General features: G+C 36.0%; 2 protein-coding genes across 3 annotated transcripts in view; both read left to right on the top strand.

Annotated features, from left to right (window-relative positions):
• The first annotated feature begins 60 nt into the window (after positions 1-60).
• gje1a (gap junction protein epsilon 1a) lies at positions 61-3,918 on the top strand. 2 transcript variants are annotated; one of them, XM_079639023.1, is made up of 3 exons: positions 61-307; positions 1,201-1,383; positions 2,386-3,918. In XM_079639023.1, exons 1-3 carry the CDS (start codon positions 278-280, stop codon positions 2,785-2,787), a joined length of 615 nt encoding a protein of 204 aa, XP_079495149.1. In that variant the 5' UTR covers positions 61-277; the 3' UTR covers positions 2,788-3,918. The 2 variants fall into 2 exon arrangements, with proteins under 2 accessions (XP_079495149.1, XP_079495148.1); XM_079639022.1 differs by lacking the exon at positions 61-307 and adding an exon at positions 953-1,092.
• Positions 3,919-4,397: 479 nt separating this feature from the next.
• Positions 4,398-23,788, top strand: part of vta1 (vesicle (multivesicular body) trafficking 1) — a 34,680-nt gene continuing 15,289 nt past the window's right edge. Inside the window, exons 1-3 of the mRNA XM_079639018.1 lie at positions 4,398-4,645; positions 17,040-17,134; positions 19,600-19,727. Coding sequence (XP_079495144.1) covers positions 4,555-4,645; positions 17,040-17,134; positions 19,600-19,727 — 314 coding nt within the window. The 5' untranslated portion in view covers positions 4,398-4,554. The remainder of the gene's footprint in view (positions 4,646-17,039; positions 17,135-19,599; positions 19,728-23,788) is intronic.

Below are 23,788 nucleotides of genomic sequence, written 5' to 3'. Positions count from 1 at the left end.
GACAGCCATGCCTGCGTGTGCACCACGTGCGCTATGACTGTATGACCGCCAGACCCCAGTACTCTTATTTCGGTAATTAGCATCTCTGTGGCCATAATGATCTATTCTTTGCTACGTTTCTTTGATGGCTTGCCTGTCTGTTTGCTCTTTGGTTTATGACTCGAAAAAGCTTGCCGTCAGAAAGGCGCCCCCAACATGCTGCTTTTCCAGCAGGTCCTTCTTTCCCTCGGGACGCAGTGACATGAGAGCAGGACCTCGGTTCTGATTACGAAGGGGGATGAACAACACTCCGCCTGGATTACGGTTGGTGTGTAGACTTTTAATAGACGATTTAACACGTTTCTTACCGTGTGAACGTTTCTCGTGCTATTTTATAGAAGAAACATACGGAAATTCTAGACAAACTTTCAGTAGGCCTGTTAACTGTTATCAGAGATAGATAATGTAGTAGCCTAGCCTATAGATGTACGTTATAAAAAACAAACAGGTTTTCATAAATGGAAGTTAAAGGTGTCTGGAAACGCTTATAAGGATCTCAAATCCCAGGATATCACTACTTAATCAGTTTTCAAATTGTTTTACAAAAGGCACTTTTGAAGTCATTGTTGGCTTGATTTCAATTGCCTGTTTAAGTACTTCTCAAGAATTATGAATATATGTGTTAACCCGTTAATTGTTCTTTTCCATTATGTGATTTGACCAGTGATACAATCGCATTTTGTTGGAATTGTCATGTTTGCTCTGCTCTATTGTGAGATGCTAGAGTTGTTTTTTTCGCTGACATGGTTGAATAGGGATTAGCCTATGAGCTGACCACATGTCCTGTGGCCTTTGTTATTTTCCTTGTTTTGTTTTTTGTTTTTTTGTTTTTTTTTGCACTGAGTGAGTAAATTGATGAAGGCACTGCGGATAAAAGAGACTGCATTGAGGGGTTTCTAAAGCGAAAGGTCATTTTGAGGTTCAGAATTGCTATCTGCCTCTGCCCGAGGCCAGAAGACTGGCAATGATGGTGACAAGCAACCATAGAATGATGCAGAGCTGTGAAGCCATATTATGTCATTAAACTACATCAAAAACTTTTATGAAGGATGTGTAAGTATGCAGTCTAAAGTTTGACTGTGTAGGCAAAATTAGAGATATATTGTGTTTGAAAATGGTTTTAGTGAATGCGCGTTAAGATCTCTTCATTGCATTTTTCAGCTCAGGCCTCCGACGGTGATAGGCCAGTTCCACACCCTGTTTTTCGGCTCTGTGCGTACGTTCTTCCTTGGAGTCCTTGGATTCGCTGTCTATGGCAATGAGGCCCTCCACTTCAGCTGTGATCCAGACAAAAGGGAATTAAACCTTTACTGTTACAACCAGTTCAGGCCTATAACACCACAGGTAAAAAGTACATGAAAGTATATGAATTTAATAATCTGGTATTGTAATTTAATGAAAATATACATGAAATGACAGCCAAAAGTGAACATGGATGCATGGAAGTAATAAGAAAGAGAAATTCTGACAGCTTTTGCTAATCATGCCATGTAACTGTAAGATTTGGAACTTATTTAACTTAGATCCTGTTCACACCAAGGACGATAATGATAAAGTTATAGTACTAAAAATGATTCTATATATTAAAGAATAGCAGAGTTCACAATATCGTTGGAATCACTTTGAGCCTTTAAAGTGACATACAAGAATGCGCTTTGAATAAACAGAACGCTAATATAGTTATCTTAATAGTTATCGTTTTTGGTGTGAACGGGCCTTCAATCTGTCATTTTCACTGCATAGAATCAATTAAGTTTACTACTCTATTCTACTATACCTTAACAACGATTTTAGAATGCAGATAATCAGAACCTTGATGTAAAACTGTATTTCAGTGAATATGAGAAGCTGATAGTCAAGATGTATTATTATGGCGTATAATCACTTTTAATTTTTTGGTGGAAACTTGAATAAAAAACATATTTGTGGGCAAAATGACAAGTTGAAAAACAAAAACAAGCTTAAAGTTGTTTTTAGTGGAATATATTACATTATTTATTATAAATGATTTTTTCTGTGCACATAATGTTCTTTTTAAATTCACGTGCCCTCGTAATCTTTGATCAAAATATGTTCCCCTCCTCTTGCAGCGACGTCTCCTCTCTTCTCTGATGATGTGTTTACTGGCGTGAGGGCGGGACAACCTGTCATTCACATCACATCACATCACATCACATCAATAGCAAACCAAAACGATCCAACAATCCAATCAATTCCCGATTTTTTTCTTGTCCGAGAAGCTGCTTCACTCAGATATTCTTCACAATAGAAAATACTATCGCAATGTCCGTTTCATGATAATTCAAAGACAGCGAAGTAACATAAAATGTTTTTCTTTTCTTGTAGGTATTCTGGGCATTGCAGCTAGTCTCTGTCTTGGTACCTGGAGCTGTGTTCCATCTTTATGCTGCCTGCAAAAATATCGATCAGGAGGAGATCCTTCAGCGACCGATGTCCACAGTCTTCTACATCACCTCTGTCCTGCTGAGAATAATTCTGGAAGTGTTAGCATTTTGGCTTCAGAGCCACCTCTTTGGGTTCCTGGTTGATCCTATCTATATGTGCGATGCTAGTGCGCTTGCGAAGATCTTCAACATCTCAAAGTGTATGGTCCCTGAACACTTTGAGAAGACTATCTTCCTCAGTGCAATGTACACCTTTACAATCATCACCATACTCCTCTGTTTCGCTGAGATTTTTGAGATTCTGTTCCGAAGAATTGGCTTTTTAAACCAGCCAGTGTCTTGAGAATTTAGAAAGTTTGCTTCAACAGTGTTAGTTTTATGTCTTCTATGGGTCTCTGGGTGACAGACAAGACATAAACCATACCAGACTTCCTGGTGGTAGACACAGAAAGACACTTTTTTTTTTACAATTTATTAATAATTTTCTTGGGGGAAAAACAAGCCTAATTAATGACAAGGGGCTCATTAATATTTTTAGTTAAAGCCAACTTATTTAAGCCTAAATAAGTCACTTATTTAAATTTCACTTAAATTTCAATTATTGACTTATGTAAGCTAATCTAAACCCAAAGTATTTAGAGTATTTAAAGTAAAAAGTTAAAGTATTTAAAGACAAGTATTTAGTTATTCTATATGCAATATTATTTAGATTTCTACATTATATTGAATTACTACACAAATTGCGAGTAGCATTTTGACAAATATTCTCAAATACTCTTCTTAAAAAGGAATAAGGAAGAATAAGTACATGCAGCATAGCATACATTTTTAAAAACATTATTGATTGGTCAGTGGTACTGCGTACTTGGTCACGATTATGCACAATGATGGTATATTTATCATGGTGTTGATTTCCATATAGTTTTCAGTCCATTTCAGAATTATCTTGTGTGTTTGTAGTATTCGTATCTACATTTTCATCAGGCATCCATCCAACTTTTTGTTATTATTCTCAGCTAAGTGTTTCATCTCAGGTACAACATGGCATACTGTGTGAACTCTTATTTGGTGTCAGCAGGTAACAATTTATTATAAGAATATGATCTATTCATTACAGAATCATCTGACAGCAGGTTTGGCCTTCACATCTTCTCGCAGTTGCCTTCACACTGTTTCAACACCACAGTTGGAGTAATAGCTTTTGTATTATGTTTAGAGAGTTGATCATCTATCTATATATTTTTTTCTTTTCTTTTTTTTGATCACCAGTGTCTATGGGATTTATGATATGATTATGCATGAAAATCTTCAAATACAGTAGGTAACATAATTGGTGCATATATTATGACTGCCATAATGTATTATCAGTCTATGGAAATATTTAGTGTTAAGTAACTCATAGTCAGAATAAACAGAACTGCTTGTGAATCCACGACACTCTTTCTGATACAATGCTTTCATAATGTTTATGAAGATTCAATCAAGTAAAAATGTTAAAAAATAGTTGTCACTCTTTTTGTGTACACCATACCATATCAGTAATATTTTCACATACTAGAAGGGGAATACAATAAAAGCTGAATCTATTGAATAACAGGAACTAAAACTTTACGAGGGGCTCTTAAAGTATTTTATTTTACAGTAGCATTAACCTCTGCAGTAAACCTAGCTCACCATTGTACAACATTTAAACAAAAGAACACTGTTGATTATTATAACTCTTTATAAATATACATCTATCTATGTAAATATATAGCTCAAATATAAAACAAAGTAGTAAACCATTTGGACTTTTTGGACGTGTACTAGCCTAGCCAGGCTAATTAATTAAAACAAACAAATTACAAATGACACCATCAAATATATGATTACTAAATAAAACTTTTACAGATTTCTCTGTATATAAGTCAATATGTCTTTTTATGCTGAACAAAAATAATCGCAGATTCGTGTGGGTCATTTGCTCCTCCTCGCCTATGGAGGTCAGTAAAGGGGTGGTTGCGCGTTCACGCGAAGACGCGGAAGCAGCTCCTTCGCTAGCCCTTGTCATCTTTGTTTTTAGCCATTTTTTGGCTCTTGTAGAAGTTTGTAACAGTGACTTCTCTTCAGAATGGCTCTCCCAACGCAGCTGAAAGCGATCCAGCACCATTTAAGAACAGCACAGGAACACGAGAAAAGAGAACCGGTGGTCGCTTATTACTGTAAGCCTGTAAAAATATCGCTTTGTTTTGTTAGTCTTCCCTCCCTTCTCATTGGTTTATTAAACTTGTCATTTTTCAGATTATCCTAGGAAATTCGAATAAAATGGTTTTAATTACTTATATATAAGTTAAATATATATTTTTATATGCGGTAGTTCGACATGTAACTAACGTTAACGTATTTAAATCTGTCTGTTGTGGAAGTTAGCTTCAGTTTCTTTGCTAACCTAACATCTGCTGTTTTGATCATGTTTATTTTAAATTCCCCAATATGTTAGTGTAGAATATTTATAAGTTGAAATGTCTTGCGTTTATGTAAAGATAGTTTCCCAGCTAGATAGTTGTAGTTCTCCACAAACGCAGCAAGTTTAGCTACAAATGTAACTTAGCAGGACTGGCTAACTGGTTTGTTTTGAAAGGGTTGGCTGAAACTGTATCACTAGTACACCACAGATACTTTCATGTTCTAGATTTAATTTAATGCTGTTCTGAGATGTGTTGTTGAGAGGCAATCATTCATTAAGCAGTGTGTTTCTTTATGGCATGTCAAAGTAAGTGGTCAGATAAATGCTGAATCATGTAAGGGATACTGACAGTTGCTGCCATTCTCACTACGCAATGCTGGAAAAACAAGTTCCTTGTGCGGCCAAGGTGTGTTGGGATGAAATGTGAACTAGCTAGAGAAAAATGTCCACAACCCCGTATACAGTATATTTCTGGATGTATTTTGCTCAGAAGTTGTAAATGTTGTTGTTGTCATTATTTTGACACAGTCTTCAGTCTGCATAGGGAGTTGAAAAGACCCCGGAACTGTGCAAGAGATGAATCATCATCTAGGTGTAGGTGTGTCAGACTTTGCACGTACATCTATTTTTAGCAATACTGTAATAGTTTTTTACAGACTGAGATAAATGATGACTCTTTACGTCACAGGAAGGTGACCAGCCCGGATGCTCCGGGTCCACCAGGGACCATCTGCAGGCCTTGAGCCTCTAGAATGGTCCCCTTTTTCCCATTATCCCGTAAGTCTGGGCTCACGTCATGTGATGCATGAGTCATGACACATGCATATTTTGTAGCTATATGCTTCTAGTGATGTCATAAAACTCTACAGTGTTTATATTATTAATAATATAATTATTTAATATATTATTATAATGATTAAATCCCTCACAAAATCTTTTAGAAACACCTTTTCCCATCTGTATTACTCTTCTTGGTCAATGAATGAATATATAGCCTATATATATATATATATATATATATTACAGGCCAGGGCTTGACATTATTTGTATTTCATTGGATTTCAGCAGTGGTGTGTAACGCAGTCACTCCTACTAGCCACTTTGGCGGGTTGAATTTCATATAGGCCTAATATATACTTTTTCAATTGTAGTCTTTTAAAAAGGCACTCGAAATAATAAACTAAGTGTAATGTAGTGGTGTAAGAATATAGATATTTCGATGCATAAACATCTGAAATGCTTCCTATACAAATTTTTCATAGAATAGATAAACGATACCAGCTGCACTTTCTCGCTCTCTCATCTCTCCGACAGCGAGTTGACACACGAACCCTCCTCCCCTTACATCGCGTTTGTCTCTCATGCTTGCTTTCACTGCGTGATGTGTCAGTGCAGTTATAGATATGTCCCCAAATAAGTTTTTGTCTTATATTTCTATCATATTAGGTTGTTATATTAGAATATCACGAGCAAGAGTGCCGTTTTCCTGTGCACAATTGCAAATGTGCTATTTATTTTATACAACAGTTAAATTAACAATAAAGTTAACATTGTGTGTTACTTTTTATATTGTCAATATTGTTTGTTTCCCCCTTTATTTCGCCGACGAGAATTTCATAATGAAACTAGTCCAACAGACAGCGATTCTTTTTTTAAAACTGAAATCCGCGTTTTGAACGAATCATTTGATTCAATGAATGAATCGGCCGTTTGAACAAATCGGTTGAATAAAACTCCAACAACTCGCTTATTAAGACAGTGACTTACTGCCACCTACTGGCGGGTTTAGTTGCATATTTAAAGTACTCTTTAATTAAAATGTTAAAATTATGAATAATTTCATATTTAAATATTGAATAGCTTTATTTATGCAATTGCAAATTAAGTGTAAATATAGTAATGCCAGTCCGGATGCCGTTTCTGTGTCACCTCTGCACTGCAAGGATGGATTTTAATTTAATTATTTAATTTGACAGTGGTACAGGGTACAGGACAGTACCCCTGGAAATCAATTTAAGGTGACAAATATTGCCCCTTAATAAAAAAATGTATTTCAGTCACTACTGTTAACTGACCACTGCATAGATAGAATATGTTAAATATGAATATCTTTGTGAGTCTGCTGTCAACAACAGGCCTTCACCAGCCATGGTACCAGTACAAAATCAGTAAAATATCATCTAATTATTATCAACAAAACTTTGAAAATATCGAGATATATTTTTGTTAATATTGCACACCCCTAATGTACGGTATTAATTTTGATTTCTTCAGGTCTTAAAAAGGTCTTAAAAAGCCTTAAATTTTACTTTAAAAAATGTGCAGATACCCTGCTTACTCACTCGTTTCATTTGCTCGAGCTCCAGATTAATATTTTTGCTGTTAGAGCTTTAATTTCGGCGTCGGATTGCACGTATTGGGCATCATTTTACACATTTGCGCAGATTTTGTGCTCACACCCAAACTGCGCGCACATAAAGTCGCCTCTCAGTACTAAATTGAGTATTTATTTATTTTTTTGCTGCTGCTTTTTGCTCTTAAACACAAATTGTCAAATACACACAAAATAAGTATAAAAAAGACTTTATTCAACAATTTCTTCTCTTCTGTGTCAGATCTCCTACACGCGCAGTAAACACAGTACAGTGCTTCTGGCATCTACGTCAGAAAGCCGGCTCACCATTGGCCAGCTCCTGCATCAGTATCACACGCATGTGTCGTGGTGCTCACGTGAACCGCGTCGGCCAATAATTAGAATTAAATAACGAAAAATAAATTAAAAAGTCACAAATGAAATGAGATCATCAATCATCTGATGACAGCTCATCATTGGCTTGTGCATAGGAAAGATAAATGAACGAAGTAGTTCTGTTGGATGTTTAGTAAATCATTGTGGTAACTGATATTATTAAAAGGGAAAGGAACCAGATTACATTTCAACAGAATGTGAAGTACTGGGGAATACTGAAGAACTTCACATGTTTTTTGTATGCTTGTTTGATAATACCTGCTTTTTTTATGGCTGCTTAACATCATTCAAGCTGTTTAGTCTGCATGCTCACAGAATCAGATGTCTTAGAAGCCTGATGGTTTTTGCAGAGTGTGGTGTGAGGTAGATTTGGCATGACATTCATTTTTAAAGTCTGTTTGCAAAGCCTGCACCAAAATTACGACTGATTTGCCAAAGAATCCACAGTGAAATGTACCACATACTAGTGCTGGACTACTATATCATGGTATTTTTCAAAATGATACCGGTTTCACGGTATATGACTGGTGTATTTCCATAACTGCTCTTCGATTGGTCAGAATTAACGTGCGGGGAAATTCCAACTCTTGAAGTAAATAAAGAGGAGGAAAATCTGGCAGACAACGCGCCTCTTTTTACTATGGAGAGACGACTGCGTGGGCTGATTGTATCCCTGGTCATAGTTTATTATAGTTCTACACCACTTTAGGCAAACAAGGCAAACATTTGAGAATGAAGCGAGGATGCGGCTTGAAAATAATGTTTTAATGCATGAACGCAAGTCACTTTAGGAGGAGACGTGCATTAATGTTGCTAAACAGTAGCTATGTTTCCATCCTCACGTTTTTATCCGAATTAAGTGATATCGAATGAAAAATGCCTTATGGAAACCGTAAAATTCGATTGAATTTCATGAATATCGACTCAAATGAAATGCGTTCGGTCTCATCGGATTTTATCTTGATCGATATACGGCTTATGCGATAAACGCTGATGGGAACGTTATTTGCCGAATAAATAATGAATCCATTTTGTCTAGCAAAACTTTGTTCGCAAATGTTGGCTTGAATGTTGTGGGATTCAGTGCGAAAATGAAAAGAAACACCTTAAAATGTCTCAAATCAATTCGATTTGCTCATGAATAGGGTTATTTGATTCTCACTGGAGTATCTTGAAAGGAAGACTGTTATTTGTCTGCCAATTAGCCTGAGAGTTAAGAATTAATACACATTTAATACGTTGACTGGATGCTCCTGGAAGGGTATGACTTAGATAATTATACATCGTATTTCATATGAGAACAGTCATTTTCTATCAAATACCTTAAAATGGCTACTGACATTATCCCAGTTTGCCCATTGAACACAATCATGTTTTTTTTTTGTCTTGCTTTCTTATTGTCATGGCAACCATTTCAGGTAGACTGCAGTTTGAGTCAATGGAAGTCATCAATGGAAGACCTCCTGCTGTTTCTGCAATTTTCCATTTCTGAGTAGGGAGATATTATGTCCTTTCTTTGCTGAGTCTAAATGTCAAGCTTCATATTTGTTTTATGACCTGAGCAATCCATGAAGGCAAAGGGGCAACTTTAAGAAAATGTTAGATGTAATCTCTCTTCTTTGTTGGGCTGTTTCTAAACTCTAAAGGAGAAAGGCAGTCCAATTACTCTCACAAAAGCTATCCGTTTAAGGCTCCAGACTATAATGCCATCATGATGTTTCATGGCAGAATACTGTAGAGATGGTTTGTCACAATTTTTGGACTTTAGTTTCTATGTTAATATAGCTTGCATCTATCCCTCTAAAAAGAGTGATACTTGTTGTTGACAGGTGAATCTGATTCTTTTCTGAATGTTCACTACGGTTCAACAGTTTGGTCACACTTTAGATTAGGGTCCAGTTCTCACTATTTAACATACCTATTAACTATGAATTTTGCCTTGATAAACCCCTAATTACTGCTTATTCAGTTATTAAGGTAGTTGTTACTAGGTATTGGGATTAGGGATACAGTAGAACATGGTCATGCAGAAAAATGAATGTGCTTTTATAAGTACTAATAAACAGCCAATATCCTAGGAGTATGCATGCTAATAAACAACTAGTTAATAGGGAGAATTGGACCTTAAACTATAGTGTTACCATACGTGTATTTTTTTTTAAAGAAACAATACTTTATTCAGGATGCATTAAATTGATTTAGAGTGCAGCAAAGACATGAATAATGTTGCTGAAGATTTCTATTTCAAATAAATGCTGTTCTTTTAAACTTTATATTAGTCAAACATATTAAGCAGCAACACAGCTGTTTTTTAACATTGATAAAAATAAGAATTTTTTTCATGAGCAGCAAATCAGCATATTAGAATGATTTCTGATGGATCATGTGACTGAAGACTAAAGTAATGATGCTGAAAATTCAGCTTCACCATCACAAGAATAAATTAAAATTTTAAAATATATATCAATAATATACAGCTATTTTTAAATTGTACATTTTTCTGTAATATTATTAAAATTACAGTTTTTACTAAGTGTAGCATGTTGTTCTACAAAGTACCTGCTAAACATCACATGACTATATCCACAGTTAAGCAATGTCAACACCCACTCACAACATATTTTTATAAAGAGTTTTCTTTTTTAAATCACACACCTTTTGGAAGATTTTGAGCCTTTTCGTCATTTCAATTAATATTTTTTATGCTGTGTATTTATTCTGAACAGATCAGTTACTTTGTGTGTAATTGTGTTGTTTTTTTCAGTTCATAGTGTAAAACACTGACTATTAAGTATAGTTTTTTAAAACACTTGTCAGTGTATTTTTTAAATATTATAGGCCGTTTCCGTTTGAGATTGGCTAACGCATTGTTTTGGAACATTTAGTGAGGTTTCTGAAAGTTGTTTTAAGATCTGATTGTATTGTACGTATAGAGATTTTCCTATTAAATCTAAATAAGAATCTTCTTAAGAGAGGGCGAATTCATTGTGCCACTGGAGGTCAGCATTGACATTTAAGTGAGGGAATCAGGACTTGCTGGAATTGTTTCTGTTGTTGGCTTACTGTATCCTTTTATTTGAGACTTTATCTGTTGTTTGCTCATACTCCGTTTTAAAATTGCAGATGATCATGGTCTCTTTAATATTTAGTTGATGATGATCTAGCAGTCTCGGTTATCTTATTTTTCTTCATTATCCTAAAAGTTTAAATATTCTTGGCTTGGAAGTTAAGTTCACTTTATGAATCACAATGATTTTTTTCTTGTTTTTCTGGATTTTAAGGATTGATGTTTTCTATGAAGACGTCATAATGGGCTACAGCCATGTGCGTGGTGCCAGATTAATGTGTGGCAGTCTTCAGTTGTGTGTGGTTTTTGAAGCAGAATGCTCTTCTGATGCGGTTCTGCTCTGGCTTGTGTCTCTTTGACAGAGCTCCAGTTCTCTGATTGGCACCATGCTGTAAACCTATGGAAAAGGCCCTCTTTGACATTGTTTTCCTTCCTTCTTGCTGGACCTTATCCAGTCTTCAGACTGAGCAGCAGCTACATAATAACATCCTTGTAGTAGGGAAAGCGGAGTGCGCGGGCTGACATTCCTGAATATACAATTCAGTTCTTACTGCAGATGTCAGTGAAATACTCGGGCATGTCCTCAACTGAAGAGTCACGCTGTCTTTCGTCTGTCAAACGTCAAGCCTGCGTTGATGCTTGCTCTGCCATAATGAGCATCTGAGATCTTGTACATGCTTTGTTGTGCAGTGGTCATTGAATGGGTGCAATCTGGTGTTTAGCCCAGTCTTTCTATATGTATTTGCATTGAGGCCACTTAAAAATGTCTTCTCAATTAAAGGAATGGTTCACCCAAACATTTAAATTCTGTCATAAATTACCCTCACCCTCACGTCGTTCCAAATTCGTAAGACTTGTTCATCTTCAGAACACAAATGCAGATCTTTTTGATGAAATCTGAGAGCTTTCTGTCCCTCCATAGAAAGCTACACAACTACCACTGACACTTCAAAAAGTTATAGACCATAAAACTAATCCATATTATTTGAGCGGTTTAGTCAAAAATGTACACGATCGCTTTATATGATGAACAGATTGAATTTAGGCTTTAATTGTGTATAAACATTCATCAACTCATACACCAGTGTGATGAACAGAAGCTCAAGCATGTTCGCTTGACACGCGAGAACCAATGCGGTTCATTCTTGTGTTATGCAGCACATTTGAACTTCCCCAAGAGGTTTGTTCTCGAATGTCAAGCAGGTTCAGTTGACCTTCTATTTATGTTAGCTGATCAAATATGTGAGTAAAAGCCTAAATTTAATGTTTATCATATAAAGCGATCGTGTCTCTTCATAAAATTTGGACTAAACCGCCGATGCATGTGGATTAGTTCTACAATCTCTTTATGAACTTTTTGAAGCGTCTAAGTGGTAGTTGTGTAGCTGTTAATGGATGGACAGAAAGCTCTCAGATTTCATTAAAATATCTTCATTTGTGTTCCAAAGATGAAAAGAATTAGTATTTTTGGGTGAACTATCCCTTTAAGTCTAAACCACTTGCATCTCCAGAGTTATTTGATGCTTTGCGACCACTTTCAATAAAAACACTATTCTAACATTTTTTCACACTTTTTATTTCACTTGCTTTCATTAAAACAGATGAAACAAATAATGCTAATAGTAGATCGTTTTTTCTTTATTTTCTTGATTTACAAATGTGAATGGCCTCAGTGTTGCATTGTTTCTTATGAGGAAAATTGGATGTTGAGCAGTATGGGCGTAATACAGTTACAAAGGAGGACTTTGTGACTGTATGCTATGATCTATTCTGATAGACATCAGATCTCTGCAAATTGGGCCTCATGGAAGAGGAAATGCACTGTTCTTAAAGAAACAAAGACAGGAAGTACTTGACAAAAATATATCAAATACTGCATGAGCGTTTCCATTTCGGCAGTCATCGATCTTCTGAAACCCCATTTATTTTGTTTACTCAGGGTTATCTAACTGATAACATTTGAATTGTAATTTCATAATATCCCGTCTTCGCCCAAATTCCCCCCCCCCCCCCCCCCCCAAATATGCCAATCCCAAATGGCATTTTTGAGGACAAAGTAGAATGAAGAAGCCTTGCATAATTTGTGTGATTCTAAATGTCGTGGTTACAGTCTTTCTTTTTAGAGACCGCAACTTAAACAGTTTTCTCTTGTTTTTCCCCCCACAAAATCAATTCCTAAACACAAAGGTATTTACTGCTGCATAATGAATGAGCAAATTTACTTTTACTTTAATCAGAGACTCGCTCAAGCTGAAATGGGACTAATGATGAGACATGCCGTTAGTTTCTTATGAGAAATTTAGTTGAGATAATGAGAAAATAACAAAAATAAACTAACATGTATGGCTCTCTAAGGTGTTTTTACTTAATGATACTAACAACAAGGATGAAATATTATGCATCTCAAGATTCTTAGCTCATAAATCAATGACCTTTACCCTGGTACACTGGTAATTCATGCGTCTATTGTTTTTTCTTGTATTTGTCTTAAATGTTGCTTTCTCTCTTCATCTTTTCTCTGTTTATTTAACCTAACTTATTCAAACTTACTATGCTTGCCAACGTAACTATGCTTATTTTAACTAATGTACTCTACACGACTTATTAGATGCTAATAGGCCTCTTATTTGAAGGTAAATTGAAACAAAATGTTTGCATTTAAAAGCAGTTTAAACCATTTAAAATGATTTCCGTTTCAGGTATGGTTTGCTGTGTAGTATTTTTGTTTCTCAAGATAAACAGCAGCACGCAGACACCATTATCTAACATTGCCCTGGCCTGAGCACTCAGGTGTATTTGCTTTTCCTTGTTTCCTTCAGGAAGTTGTAATTGTGAGTTCACAGTGTTTTACTGGCTAATGCGTTTAAAATTAGATAACTGATTTCAAGGTCTGCCTAGCACACAGTGTCATTCAAAGTCCCGTCCCGTCTCGGCTTGACAAATGTCCCTTAAACAAATCATGTAGAATTGGTTATTTTGTGGATATTTTTGTATTACTAAAAACACAGTAATTAAGATAAAATGTTTCCAACCTTTTCCACAGTGCATTTACAACAGACGATAAGTCTAAATCACTGAATTTGATTTGTTTCCTTCTCACAAAAAAAAAAAAAAACTTTTTACACTGTAATATTTACGGGAGGAAAAACTGGCAGCTGTGGTTGCCCGAAATTTACAGTAAAAAAAACACTGTCAAAGTTTCCAGTTACAGGATACATGTATATTTTACTTAAGTTATAATGTCTAATAATATACCTACTTTAACTACCAAAATCTGCCCGTTTACCTTAAAATCTATCAACAACCACCACAAGAATGCAGTTGGCACAAAAGCCACATGATAAATTAGTTAATCGTATAAAGCAGCCTGTTTGTAAAACATGGTGAATATCAATAGTGTATAGGCGATGCACAGGGTCATACACAGACAAATTACCATCAGGGTAACACACTTGACACTAAATGCAATAAACATTAACTAGATAACATAAAATGCAACACAAAACACATTAATGTACATATTAAATCCAAGTTATTTATAAAAGAAATTAAGCATATGTGCTGTGTAACGGAGGGACTTTTAGTAAAGTCCTTTAACTGTTATCCTTTAACTGTTATCGTAAATTCTTATGGTAATTCATAGTTTATATTTTCAAAAACCATACATTTAACAGTATTTTATAGTAAAATCACATATAATGTGATGTTAAATCATTTACAGTTTTTCAGCCTATATGGTAAGGACCGTAATCAATTAACATGTTTTTGCTGTAGAATTTTTACACTTGTTTTTTTTTTTTTTTTTTGTAGAGTGTATCTTTCCATGTAAATATCATGGATATTTATACATAATATAACATTTAAGTATACGTGTTTTCCCTCCTTATTATATTTATCGTTTATCTTAGTATTTCCATCAAAAAAACATTTCAGAACAAAGTGGAAACAGTTCAATAAGTAGTGACATTTAATTTTGTTACATTAAGTAAGAGGTCCACACAGATGTATCTTAATATTTAGTGCAAGAATATTTTGCCTCGTGTTTGGCCGCGAGGGGATCGTTTCATCCCTCTCCATCACATAAATGCGATAGCAAGCTGCGGAATACTTTGTAAGCCCTCATCTTTTTAATTTCCTTTGGGACAGCATAGGTTCTCCTAGGTGAGATTTTAAATTGGTAAAAGTGTGGGTGGGACCAGATATTATCTTCATTAGGGGAGCATATCCCCAAGGCTCGGAGCTTACTGCCTTTTTTCCAAATGTCCCTCTTAACAATCCCTCTTAACTTAATGACTTTGAACTTGTGCAATAGCAATTGATTGTTGTCTTCTTCCAGGCACTCCATAATTGAAGACCTTGTTTGCGATCCTTCATAAATTCTAATGAACAAACTCTATGCGCTTCCTGTTTCATGCTTCACATTGAATACATTGTAGGTTGCACTTTCTTCTTCTAATGTCTATTGATTTATCAAGAACTGCAATTTCATTCATTAAAATAGACCCTCAGGATAATGCTCCTTATTCATGTGTGACATGAAGGTAATTCACTTAACTTGATTTTTTTATGAGTTTTTTATGAGTTGTTTGCCCTGGCAGCCGTAGCTCTTGTATTTAAAGTGTGCATCCAGAAATTACACATACAGTGTGCATCAAAGGCTCATGGGACTTTTTCACTCTTTTTAACTCAGTAGGACCATGTGCCCCTATTGTATATTATACTAAAAGAGCAAGAGCCAGTAAAAATTCCATTGTACTCATCACATATGGCCTGTAAAATACATTGAAAACTTTTGCCAGATGTGTGGGCTTGACCATGTTCTGTAACCACACCGACAACTGGACTTCAGTTGCCCAAAGACACATAACAGAAAAGGATGCAGTTTGCTGGCAAGAAAAGGGAATTTGTTAGCAGAGAATGTTTTTAAAAATTCAGAAATGTAAGCAAATCCTTTACATTAAAATGCAAAGTATTTGTTTTTATTTAGTTTTAGTGTCTGTTTTTGCTTTACTTATTTTACATCTTCGAAACGCATCAGAAATATATATTTTCTCCCTTACAGTATAGACAAACATTTGAAAATTCTTCTCAATTTTTTTTCTTCACATTTTATGTCAGCAAAAATATGAAAACACAAATGGATGTATGTAAATTAGGCTATGCAGTAAAAATAAATGTAAACAACTGTCTAGCTTTTTCAGTAGAGCACTTTGCATTGATAACAGTTTTGCACACTCTTGGCATTCTCTCAACCAACTTCATGAGCTAGTCTCTGGAATGCTCTTCCAGTCTTGGACCATGGTGAAGGAATTCTGATTTACTGAACACATGTTGCTGCCTTAGTTTTTGGCACTTTAATCATGGTCCAACTAAAAATTATTTTATTTGTAAAAAAAAAAATTTGAAAGAAATGCTCACAAAAACATAAGTACTAACAAAAGTAATTTTAGCAGAAGCTTTAAGGTCATGAGAAATACATATTCAGTTAGGTGTGTCTAGACATTTTTGACAGACATTTTTTTTGATGGTACCAGCATTTCTGCAGAACAGGTAGTATCGAGGACCGGGTATATTCGGTATCTGCTGATAGACGCTGCCTTCAAACGCTCGCGTTTTCTCTCTGAGTGTTAAAGTTTTCTACCTACGTGTTTTTACAAGTGTTGAGCATTGCAGCCAATCACAATTATATCTTTTGAGCACATGAATGCAATGGGCTATCATCAGAGGTGCTAGTCAGTAAGTTAGTCAGAATCTGCCTAACACCACTGAAAGCACACAAGGTTTTGTTCAACACGAGCTGGACACTTGCAAATCCTTTCATTATAACCAACAAAGTGTAAACACAATGTAAATAAGAGATTTAATGAACAGCTAAGACTATTTTATGATAACAGGAGTTTTCGCAGAAGTGCAGAAATCAGTGAGCTTGTGCTTTAGATATTGACAGCCTTGGTGATTTTATAAAGGAACGGGTCTTCTCTTTCTGTTTATTACCCATTCACAGTCTGAATACATGTTTAGTTTTTCACTGCAAAGATTCTGGATTGACAACCATATTTAAATGCACAATTGAATCGGAAACTGTGATGATAGACCGTGATAAGCAATGAATGAAACAAAACGGGACAATATTTTTTTAAAGCACATAATTCCAACAGTTTTTGCTCTGGTACTAAAATTGGTACAGAGAACTGTGAAATTTGACTATTGTAAATTTAGGTACCGTGACAACCCTAGTACTGCATGCTAAATGCCATGCTAACATGACATCAGTTCAGTGGTTAACATTTAATAAATAAATACTATTCTCTTCTCGTTTTTAATGTGTTCCAGGTCGACTATACGCCATGCAGACAGGAATGAAACTAGATAGCAAAACTCCAGAGTGCCGGAAGTTTCTTGTGAAACTAATGGATCAGTTGGAAACGGTAAGTTAAGCCTAAAGATTTTTAGACTTCGACTGGTTTTGAGTTCTTTTGTTTGTGTGGCATTAGCAAAACATTTTTAGTGACCTTTTGTACTAAGGCCACTGTATTCTCATCAGTTCAAAAGGCTGGATTTATAGGTCTCCTCAAAAATGGAGCAGGAAGCTGTGGGGAAAAAAAACGTTTCTTTTATGCCGAGGCACTGTTATAGACATTTCAGGAACCAATTAGACAAGCGCAGGGACCCTGCAGTCTCCAGTGCTCGCTTTTACTATCGCCTCAGCTTAGTTCATTAAATGTCACAGAAACGGGAAACAACAACCTGTGGAGACCCAGATCCTGGTGGGCACATCCGGTCAAAAGGTCTGAAGCATGAAGTGTACTTCATAGTGAACTCTTTTACACCATACAATGAGAAGATGATGCTCTGCTCTTTAATTATGGTCGGAATCACCCATCTGTCATTTAGGGAATTATGTGCATGACATGTACTTCACAAAGAGTATGAGTATATGTATCTATTAAACTATTAGAACTTTTTTTTATCTTTTTTATAAGTTGTGAGCTGATGCAGCCTCATTCTTTTTGTCTGTAGAGAAAGTATTTTGCAGTGCTTTTATAAAATTACACTGGTTTACGAGCCTAACTTTTAACAGTGGTTTCTCAACCCAGTAAATGATTAACAGGTCTGTTCTGGGGGAAAAAAATCTAAATGCATATAGTAAAATCTAACTAAATATATAATTGTGCATAGTTGGATAGCAAGATGAGTAGGCTTATATAGAGGTAAAAAAGTAAGTGAAATCTTTGTTGTTTATGCAACATCCAGTCAAATTAATCTGTCAACTAGTAGAAGCTACTGCGAGACAAATTAGGTAGATGACAACATGGACAGGTTGTATGCCCTCAACCTTGAAAAACAAGGAACAAAGGTAAAAGAAAACATGACCCAGACGACAATAAATATGGGTCAACTTGTGACGGAGGTAAACATGATTTGTGCTGACCAATGTTTTGTACAGTCAATTATGGGCTGCCTAAACCTTGAAACTTTTCAGAACCACTTATTTAAATGACTCGTATGTCAGCTAATTTGTTATCGTTCGAGATGTAAGGTCTATAGCTTTTCGCAGCTTGCTTTTCGTCTCATAGACTTGCACCGAGAAGCAGAATACGTGTGATAAGGTTCACTTCACCTATATCTTGCTCTCGTCCTAAATATCAGCAAGTCTCTTGGCCAAAAAACACATAGAACCTTCTCCGTTTTTCTTAACAGAACAAGCTTCCTTTTAGTAACTGTTAAAACGACTCCAGTGTTCCTTTTTTTTTTCCAAGGGGATTTTGAGTGAACCCCATGGAATCGGTGTGCATTTCAAGGCTTTGATTTAGTGTGCAGAAAAGCATCCAATCCCGCTTTCTCTCTCTGTAGTGTTTTTGCACGCTTCCTTCCGACTTATGTTTTTATATTCTTCTACGATACAGCACAAGTGATGTACTGTGCCTTCACTGTGCTTTTTCACGGAATAGGTAAAAATTTCATTAAAATGTGAACAGTGAGTCCATTCAGGCGCCCAGGTTCCACCTGTTGAAATGTAACCAGTCGTATTTGCTTTACTGATTTTACAAGGAAACCTGACGCTCTCTAGCAGACTGTAACATCACAGAGAGGAAGGCAGAGCCTGACTGGCTGAAGCTTTGGCGTTTGGGTGCTGGCCATTCCAAACCTCTAAGTAAAAGACCGGGTCACCGGCGTCTATGTGTTGCATGGTTTGCTTAGATCAGGATTAAGGCTGAAAATGTGCTGAAACCTGCAATTCCTTTTGATTTTGCAATGAAGTTTAATTTTGAATGCAGGACCACCTCAAACATTTATTCCATTTGTGTAATCATAGTGTACAATTTATTTTAAATGAAGCTACAGCACATTTATTGTCAATGAAGCAACATGGAGAAGGATGAGGCCCATGAAGACAAGTCTCAGGCCAGAAATACAAATGGATATTTTTGGATTTTGTGCTGTCTCAGTATTATTAGAAGTGAGCCTACATAAGTCCATGCAGTGTCATTGTCTGTTACATTTTAACAGTTTTCTGTGAATTATGAGGCTACAAATTCATTCGCCTGCAGTCGCTGATCATCATAATAATAATAGCTGGGTGAATGAGGCCACTAATTGCGCGTGGGCAATTCTCCAGAGGGACCCTCTTTTGCAACAAAATATTAATTACACTAGGCTTCTGGAGTGGAATCAAAGTGGCCGATGCTTCTCAGGAATGATCGAGTCATGCTATGGAAACCAGGGCTTTAGAGAGTAATCATCTAGAATCTGTCATAAATGGTGCAGTAAACACTCTCAACAGTACTGCCCATGCTAAAACATGCTAATATGACCACATTTGCATGGCACTTTAGGTTGTATCAGTGCTGCACATGGGAAACTAACTTTTGAGTGGTTCTTTGTGTTTCAGATGAAGAAGGAGCTAAGCGACAACGAATCCATCTCACAGGAAATAGTTGGCAATGCCCATGTTGAGAATTACGCTATAAAAATGTTCCTCTATGCAGACAGTGAAGATCGATCAGGACATTTCCACAAGTAAGTCGAGGTCCAGGTTGGATTAGTTGCCATTTTACATCCCCAGAATATTTAGACCGAATTTTTTCCGCTGTTTAAATGCACACACCTTAATTACAGTTTCCTTTCACCGAACCATGGCACAAAATAATCCCACTGTCACTATTGCACATACAGGGAGTGAGTGAGTAGCAGGCTAAAATTAGCAACAAAGCTGGCTCTGTACAGGGTGGTTGTCTGGGAGTGAGACGGCATGGATTAGCCAGGTGTTGCGTTACAGGTCACAGCAGTATAATGAAGCTGTTGTGGACAGTGACGTCATAGGCAGTGCAATGCTGGTGAAGGGTCCAAGAGCTGAATACCTGGCAGTGACTCAGGCCTCAGGTCATATGGACTGGCACTACCCTAGGTATTTTAAGTGATTGTTAGTTTTGTTGTGGCTAGATAAACCTGAGTACACTTCTGGACAGTAACAAAGTATTTTTATTTTGAGAAACTTTTGAAACTAAATTCTAAAGCATAATATGATGCTTTTTACTCCGCTACATTTCCTAAAATTAAAAACATTACATTCCTCGTTATTTTGAACTGAAGAAATCGTCACATCCTCCAAGACGCGACAGCGGTGTCTGATTTGTGAACAAGCTGATTCTTTTCAATGAACCTGTTAAATTAGTTCGCAAATCGCACCAAACGATTCATTCGGGAATTGGAATTGATCCGATTGTAGCTGTTCTCGAGTCAACAACTCACTGATTCAAATGATCTGGGGCCTCATTTATAACCGTTGCGTATGCACAAAACAGGCCCTGAAAGAGGCATAAGTTGTGATTTTATAAAAACAAACTTGACGGGAAAATGTGCGCACCTGCACGCAAACTCTGACCCATGGGTACGAACATTTTGGAGATGGAGCAGTTTGGCGACACCGATGGTAAGCTGGAGTTAAATGTCTTTTTGGTCACTTTTTAGACAGAAAATCTAAAGAGAATTAGACATATATACAGAAAGATAATACAAATATAATTTCACTCACCAAGCCTATCATTTGAAGCAAATATCCACACCTTAAAGGTCCACGCCAGCGAGCGCGTTGGGCCGTCAGTGAAACTGACGCATATCTAACGGCAGATGAACCGTAAATCTTCATTATGAGCAATCATAAATAGCCTACAGTGCATGTCCACAATAACAGTTTAAATAAAACAATTATTTAAACTGTTTTACTTCTGATATAAACATTTAGATTAAATATGCCATTCTCATTAATGGAGTTAAACACATAAACATGAAATTTACTGAGAAGTTAAAAAAAAATGATATTCAATAAATATAAATATTTGTCGTGGATGCAATGCTTTTGAAAAATTTTCCTCTGGCATGCTGTGTTTCAATGTTTTAACTAGATAATTGCTTATCATGATAATAGCAGATTGTGCAAATATAGCCTAATAGCACAACAAGGTCTATCTGTTGCCATTAAAAATATAAATCAATTAAAATACTATTTGACCAGTGGAAAAGATTGAGAAAAACTTTCTCTGAAATGTATTTTACACTATTTGATTTATTTATTCAAAAGCAAGGATATAGGCTACTAAATGTTTTTTATTAATGTAATGTGACGGCACATCCGTATTTCATATTTTCCTAATGTCTTGTACCGTTAAACATGTTATCACGTGGATGAATAATCATATGCAAATGATATGCAGATGAGGATATGCATAGTTAAACTAGGCGTTGTAAGCTCCATATATGGTTATTTCGGGGAGGAGACGCATGTGCGCACAATCTTCCGCTGAGTGGGATTTATAAAGTGAATTCTGCGCAGGTTCTGGCGTACATGCACGGTTTTATAAGTCTGATTTTTTTTTTTTTGCGTACGCTATTTTTGGCTATTGGGCGCACGTACACTTTTAGTAAGGATCCTACGCACAGTTTTATAAATGAGGCCCCTGGTCTGAGCGAGTCTCCAGTTAACAATTCACTGAATTCACTAGTCCCGACTCAAAATGAGCCAAGATCGGGAGATCATTCCCGAATTTTATTTTAGGATTGATTATTGTAAATGAGAATCATATATAGGTCATGACTGGCAGTTCTTTGCGAACAAAATCTGATGTAAAAGGGTTGTTTACATCAAGCCCACTGTTTAAGCCCACTGTAATTCTTGAATGCGGATATGTCCACATCACCATCTCAACATATCATTTAAAATAACGCAAATTAATGCCCATGCATCTTCCCCGCTGCCGTAGCAGTTCAAATTATATAAAACTATGATGCATAGCGTTCTTCTAAAAATGTAATGCATTTATCCCAATGTGATGTTTTTTTTTTATTATTCTGTTAACACGAATTCTGTTTTTCATCACTTTAAAATATATTTAGTTTTTTTTCCCCATTTGTCTGCACACATGAAGTAGCCTATCAGTAATCTAAATTGATATTATAATATATTTGTTTTTATTGTGTATGACAAGGTTTGGTAATAAAATAAAATGCTAATTATCTTAGTTGAAGCTCATCTGTATCTGCATCCACTAATATTCCATACTGACTAGCAGTAGGATTATCTAAAGCATGCAATATAAAATTTAAATTATACAAATATATATTTTTTTTATTACAAACATTTTTTTTTTTTACTTTAAATACTCAAGTACATTAAAAATCAAGTACTTTTACTTGAGTAAAGTTGAAAAAGGAGTACTTACTACTGGTACTGGAATTATATTTTAATAGTATCTGTACGTTTACTCCAAGTACATGATGTGTACTTTGTCCACCACTTCCTAGAAGTAATAAAATCTCAGAGAAATAGACTTCAGGAAGGATGTTGTTGTAGACGTAAGAACCTCTAAATGGATTGCTAACAAAGTCTTATGTTGATACAACATTCCCTCTAAGGTCTCAAAATACATTCTGAAATGGAGCAACTTTGGCATTTTGTGCCACATTTGCCCTTACGTTCTTTGGCCTCTTCCTGCTGATGAGGTTTAGAGTGGAGATCAGTCTTAGCATAGGAAGCTGTCAGACCTGCATGCACTCCCTGTCCAGAGGCCGCTTTTCAGGATGTATTCACATACTCAGGGTTTGTTCAAACAGTGCAAAAGGTGAATCATTGTGTACTTTATGGTATTACAAATAAAAGGTACTGCAGTTCACGACATTTATCCTCATTCTGGAAAAACAATGCTGGGATTGTCAGCAAGTTACTTCGTGTACATGAATGTACAATCGTAACCCTAAAGGTTTTATTCTAAAGAGGGAATGAGGTTCTAAATGAGGAATGAGGTGACCAAAGCAGCATGCCTGAATATGTAAATGTCCTGAAAGAGGCTTAAAATGAATCCCTTTAAATTTTATACGTTTATTTTCATTTAAAGAGGATAGTCATGCTTGGGGAAACCAGAAAAGCAAAAACGCGAGACGCGGGCAGGGGAATGGGGAAAAAGTGCAAGGTCCCTCGAGGTCTTTTCTTTTAAAATGAAACTTTTAAACTTTTGTTAAACATCACAAACTGATGTTAAACTTGAGCGCTGCGATTTTAGAACCGCGTGTCATCTGTGAGACGCTGCAAAAGAAGCAAGACACGAGCGCAACGTTTATACACGTCTGTCTAAAAGCGTGTTTACATAGAAAAACAATGGAAAAATAGCGCATTGGAATGGAATGGAAAAAAGCATTGTGTTTGAACAGCCACTTAGAATTGTCCAACATCTCATCTCATGCTTCCTTATTCTAGAAACTGTGACTACAGCAGAAGTACGACTATGATTACTCTGTCCCAGGATGGTGATAGGGAGCTTGACTTTTGGGGTCATTGCATAAGTGTTCATAGGAAATTAAAAACACCAAACTAAACCTGTCTTTGGTAATTGACATTTGAGCAAGAAAGCTTTGGGTCTGTGGCAAAAAGCAATGCAAATTACATCAATGCATGGTTAATGGTACCATGTGTAAACAACATACAGTATAAATCCACATTTGGAAAGAGAAAACTAAAATGGTTTATGTGTCAGGATTACAAGTCTAAAATTTAAATGCATTATTGCTGTGTAACATTTCAACATTTA

This window comes from Phoxinus phoxinus (genome assembly GCF_949152265.1).
Source record: "Phoxinus phoxinus genome assembly, chromosome: 16".
Classification (NCBI taxonomy): Eukaryota; Metazoa; Chordata; class Actinopteri; order Cypriniformes; family Leuciscidae; genus Phoxinus; species Phoxinus phoxinus.
The sequence above is the reverse complement of the archived record's forward strand: the minus strand, read 5'-3'. Positions and strand labels throughout refer to the sequence as shown.

What these genes read in the sequence shown, in the direction of transcription:
- gje1a (XM_079639022.1), top strand. Translation starts at nt 1,054, where the DNA reads ATGTCATTAAACTACATCAAAAACTTTTATGAAGGATGT. An exon ending in AAAACTTTTATGAAGGATGT is followed by an intron (nt 1,093 to 1,200) that starts GTAAGTATGCAG and finishes TGCATTTTTCAG; the next exon opens with CTCAGGCCTCCGACGGTGAT. An exon ending in TCAGGCCTATAACACCACAG is followed by an intron (nt 1,384 to 2,385) that starts GTAAAAAGTACA and finishes CTTTTCTTGTAG; the next exon opens with GTATTCTGGGCATTGCAGCT.